Raw genomic sequence first — 5,289 nt, 5'->3', positions numbered from 1 at the left:
GTGACGTCACTGCTGAAAAAAGGATAAGATTGAGTTTTACGTGGGGGGTTTCGGAGCAAGCAGAAATCGATCACCCAAGAGAATTGAAAGTCACTGAAAATGGCTTCCACGAGCCTTTCATGGACCTCGTCTTCCTGCCTTCAAAATCAAATGCGAACAGGTGGTGCCACGAGGGACATTGACAGAGCCCGAGGTTTTACGGTTGTGGCACAGAAGAAGGCGAAGAAAATACGCAAGGTATTATATGCCGATTTCTCGGTTGAGTGCTGGATTAGGGTTCATGATTCTTATATATATTTTTTGTTTGAATTTATGCAGGTCATATTGAAGGAGGATGTGTCCGATTTGGGGAAGAAAGGGCAGCTGATGGATGTGAAGGCTGGGTATTTCAGGAATTTTCTGCTGCCGATGGGCATGGCGCAGATTGTGACTCCCACGTTGCTAAAGTAATTGCTCTGTTATTCGATTCTGATTCTGTGCTTTCCTTTTTGTTTTACAATTTTGAAATTGTTCCTGCGAATGAACTGTTTTTTAGCTATCACATTATTGGAAAATTAGGTTTTAGGTTAGAGTGTATGAGCAGAATTGATCTACGGGGAAAATAGTTGATATTGGAGGGGAATTGATAAGTAAATGATATGATAGATTGACGTTTTTCTCATGGATGATTATGTGCTTTGGAAGTAATTAGATTTTATGATCAAAATGAGTTTAGGCTCGTTCGATGGATTTGGATTTCAGAGTGGATTTTAAACGAATGAACTTGAATTACTTCGAGTTTAAAATGTTTTATAGTTAAAATGGGAGGGGATCACCGCCCCCTTTTTCCAGCCCCTTACCCGAAGTGATATACATACACATGTATATGTGATATATAAATATATACAATATTATATACATACACATATATACATACATTATATATTTATATATCACATATATATAAACTCAGTGTATTAGACAGGGTTGGGTGGTGTTAGGCAAAAAGGGGGCCGGTGATCCCCTCTTAGTTAAAATCCATCATTTGATTGCATGAAGTATTTGAAATGACAGTATAAAGAGTATTCGAAATATTAAAAAAGTGGATTTCAAATCCACAACAAACTTTGGGTGTGTTTGTTTGGGGATTTGGATTTTGAGTTGGGATTTGAATAGTAAAAATTTTGAATTTAAATGGTTGTATGATGTGATATAAATAGGTGTTGATGTGATGTTTTGAATGTAAAATTGATTTTTAGTATAATATAAAAATGAAAAATAGATGTTTGATTCGATATTTTTGGGGGAAAAAAATTGTATGAATAGTGAAAATTAAATCCAATCCCCCAAACAAACACACCCAAATTTGTAGATTTGAGATCGGTTGAAATCGGTGTCTTGCCAAATGAAACTAATGGATTTGATGAAATCATTTGAAATATCTTTAAGCCAAATCCCTCCAACCAAACGGGACCTTAGTGTGTTTGCCTTCTCAAGCATACCCTATATGAGAATCACTTGTGTGTTTGTTTGAGGATTTGGGTTTTGGGTTTGAATATTTTTATAATAAAATTTTGAATTTTAATAGTGATTTGATGTGATATAAATAAACGTTGATATTATATTTTGAATGTAAAATTAATTTTAGTATAATAAAAAAAATGTAAAATAGGTGTTTGATTTGATATTTTTGGAAGGAAATTTTTTATGAATAGTCCAAAATCTCTAAAATTCCACAAGAGAACACAAGCAGTTTTCCATCGACATAATTCAGATGGTGATTACTTTGATGGATAAATGTCTTCGATTAGATAAAGACAAGTGATTAATTAGATGAACTATGATATAAGTGATTGCGTCTCGTGGATGAGATGAAATAATCGATTAAAGTAGTCGTATGGAATATGTCCTGATTGATAGTTTCTGGTTTTTCATCAGGGAAATGAAGATGGAAGAGGAAAGAATCGAGGCTGAAAAGATACGAGTAATAACTTCTGCACAATTTCCTCTTTTTTTCTTAGCTATATACAGCATTCGAATACGATCTTTGATAGTAACTTGGAAGTGTAGATACATTTTTGTTCCTACTTTCCTATGCATTTTTTCAGAAAAAAAATCTGAATTCTTCTTGGTGTGCATTGCTGGTTTTGTACTTTCTTCCATGTCAGTATTTCCAGTCAAAATATCTAAAAGAATTCACCTGTTTACCATTGAAAAGTTGGATAAAATTGGTATTACAACTCTTCTATTAATTTCTTCGAAAATTTTTCCACCATACCCAGAGAAACCATTGCTGGCTTGGACTCTTAATGTGATCCACACAAACATGTGAAACTTTTATTTTAATTGCCAGTCCTGCTTGAACTATGCAATTGTATGTAGCATAAATAGATGTATAATTCAACGACAGTTACACTCTCGTTGTTTAATTCTAGGTAAAAGAAGAAGCACAGCAGCTTGCACTAGTTTTCGAGACAGTTGGAGGTTTCAAAGTGAAGCGTAAGGGCGGGAAAGGCAAACAAATATTTGGATCGTAAGTTGGGCCGAATTTTATTAGTTGTAATGATAATGATGTCCGCATTGCTTATCCGCATTCATATGATATTCTACAGTGTGACTGCTCAAGATGTTGTTGATATAATCAAGGCCCAGCTCCGAAGGTACTTTTTTTTTTACCAAATCAAAATTACGGCATTAAGTCACTCTGCGGCGTGCTGTTACAAATATCTTGTATTAGAAGAGTTTTTTTAACATTTATTTTTACCATCTCATTCTAGCATTTCGGCTTTGTACATTGAGCTTTCTTTTCGTGAACTCTTTTGCAGGGATATCGACAAAAGAATTGTCTCTGTTCCAGATATTAGAGAAATCGGAGAATACATTGCAGAGCTAAAGCTCCACCCTGAAGTTACTGCTCGAGTAAGGTTGATTGTTTACGCCAACTGAGGAGATGCACATTCTAAATCAACCGACACAAAATTTATCAATGGCGGCGATTTTGTGTGAGGTGTGTTGTTTATTTTTTATTAATCAGAGCAGTTTTTTTTTTTTTTTAATCGACTAGTATGTTTTTCTAGCAATATTTGGTTAAAGAGAAATGAAAAGGCATGTTCATGTGTTACTTATATCTCGTTCTATGCCTGACCGGATTCCATTCTTGACATATATCTCACCTTGATATTAGTTTACTTGAAATGTATGACAAATATTTAGACACAAATTTCAATAAGAATGAGTAATAATTGTTGTTTTTTGTCTATTATAGTAAAAATATTTTTTACTGAAAATAAAAACGGGAACATATTCTGATGATGGTCTAAAAAGAAGAATGAGTATAGATTTGGAGTAATTTATTTGAGCCCGGAATTAACGAACTCTAGTGCATTTAACATCAAAAGGCTTGTTGTTCGTAGAAGATGAAAATTATTTACAAGGCGAAAACGGATAGTTCATTTTAATAGATATTGGTGTTGTCGAGCATGTCATACAGAACTGTTAAAAATAGTTTTACCTCTTCATTTTTTAAGCCATATGTACAGTGATTTGCCTGAAGATTTAGTTAAAGTTGTTACGGCACGAATCTTTGTATGTTACATTAAACACTGTTTTAGTCCGCTGTTTGTTGTTTTCTTGCCGGATTTTGTCGGAAACTTGGAATTATCTGTAGGAAGGGCAGGCAGATGAAGTTGCAGGTCTAAATCAGTTGTTCTTAGTTATGTTGTAAGGGAAAATGGCTGGCCAGTCGATTTTGGTGTCTGCATTTTGGTAGCTGAGTGGTTTTAGAGAAGGTTGAATCGAGTTCCATTTAGACAGAGGTTTTCGGAGACTTTTGGAATTTTGAAATTTTAAAAAATAAATAAATAAAAAGTTAGTATTTGATATAATATTTTTAAAAAGTAAATATTATTTGGTTATGTAATGGGGAAGCTGTAACATCTTTGTCCTACTGAGTTGTTGCATAATCAAGTTCACTCAAATATTGTGTTTGCTTTGATTGAGTTGTACATACTTCGATGATGATTATTACTCCCTCCGTCCCACGTATCATGTCCAACGGCCGCCCACGTACCATGTTACTTTCCTTTTTTGGAAAATGATTATATATTTTAATTTCATTTTAAATTTTATTTTTTTTAATTTTAATTAAACTAATTAGTTATTTTAATCTTAATTTATAATTATTTATATTATAGGATAATTATTTTTACTATTACATTCGTAATTATCTACTAATTACACCCTACGGTGCCTGGGACCGAGGGAGTATTATTATTTCCCATTTTATAACAATAGATATGGAAGAGATGGGCTTCATTTAGATAAAGATTTTTTAAGTTTTGAGAAAAAAGATTAAAAAAAATAAAAATTGAGAATGGTAAAAAATTAAGGGTATGTGTAGTTTGTGTTTTAAAATACAAATCAATATTAGAGTTTTTGATTAAAAAAAATATATTATTTTTTATCATAAGATATTATATCAGAATATTATTTAAATTAAATTCTAAATTAAAAATTCAATTTCAAATAATAAAAAGAAAAAACTAAATAAATTTGTTGTGGAGTTTGAACAGCGACATTTTGAATTGAAATAATTATTTGATGTGATATAAATATACATTAAATATAATATTTTGAATGTAAATTAAAATTTAAGTCTAAATAAGAGTTTCACTTTATATATTTGGAGACAAATTTTTTTGCGATAGTAAAACCTAACTAAAACTCCCCAAACAAACACGTGATGTTTTGCTAGAAGAAAATTTATATTTGTTGTGATTTTCTTAAAAAAACACTGTAGATAAATGCCAAAATTTTAAAAAATATATGTATAAACATTGTCATGAGCTCTATTCTTTAAATACTATTTCATTTGTCGGTCTCATTTAAATGAGACCCTTAGAGTCAAACGGAGGAAATATTATAAATAATATTAACAATAACAAATATGTCATGTTTCATGTCAAATTATGAAAAATTTATTAAATAATTGACAAAAAAAAGTAGTGAATTAAATAGAAAAAATAGTACTTCCCTGGTCTCGGCTACTGTGTCTCCTTTACCATATACAGGATAATTTAAAAGAGATATATTTAGTAAATAATTAGAAATATATTAGTGAAAATAATTATGCGTATAATAAAAGTAATTTTAGATTAAAATTTGAGATAATAAATTAGTCTAATTAAAATTAAAAAAATTAAAATGAGATTTAAAGTATATAATCTTTTTTTTTAAAAAAAAAAGTAGAGAATAAGTGGACAGACAATAAAAAAATGAATATGATAACTGAGGCAAACGGAATATCAATTT

The 5,289-nt window shown here is 31.0% G+C and overlaps 1 protein-coding gene across 1 annotated transcript; it reads left to right on the top strand.

The window, feature by feature from the left end:
- LOC127239447 (50S ribosomal protein L9, chloroplastic) lies at positions 1 to 3,236 on the top strand. The gene is made up of 6 exons (XM_051257605.1): positions 1 to 237; positions 319 to 446; positions 1,918 to 1,963; positions 2,415 to 2,512; positions 2,592 to 2,639; positions 2,805 to 3,236. Exons 1-6 carry the CDS (start codon positions 100 to 102, stop codon positions 2,923 to 2,925), a joined length of 579 nt encoding a protein of 192 aa, XP_051113562.1. The 5' UTR covers positions 1 to 99; the 3' UTR covers positions 2,926 to 3,236.
- Positions 3,237 to 5,289: the final 2,053 nt, after the last annotated feature.

The sequence above is a fragment of the Andrographis paniculata genome, unplaced genomic scaffold, assembly GCF_009805555.1.
Source record: "Andrographis paniculata isolate CXL003 unplaced genomic scaffold, ASM980555v1 Contig77END, whole genome shotgun sequence".
Classification (NCBI taxonomy): domain Eukaryota; kingdom Viridiplantae; phylum Streptophyta; class Magnoliopsida; order Lamiales; family Acanthaceae; genus Andrographis; species Andrographis paniculata.
Note: the sequence above shows the minus strand (reverse complement) of the source record. Positions and strands in the feature narration are given on the sequence as shown.

Bases quoted from the DNA above. Each gene is read 5' to 3' on its own strand.
- LOC127239447 (XM_051257605.1), top strand. From the start codon at position 100: ATGGCTTCCACGAGCCTTTCATGGACCTCGTCTTCCTGCCTTCAAAAT. The intron at 238-318 runs GTATTATATGCC...GAATTTATGCAG, and splicing joins AGGCGAAGAAAATACGCAAG to GTCATATTGAAGGAGGATGT. The intron at 1,964-2,414 runs GTAATAACTTCT...GTTTAATTCTAG, and splicing joins TCGAGGCTGAAAAGATACGA to GTAAAAGAAGAAGCACAGCA.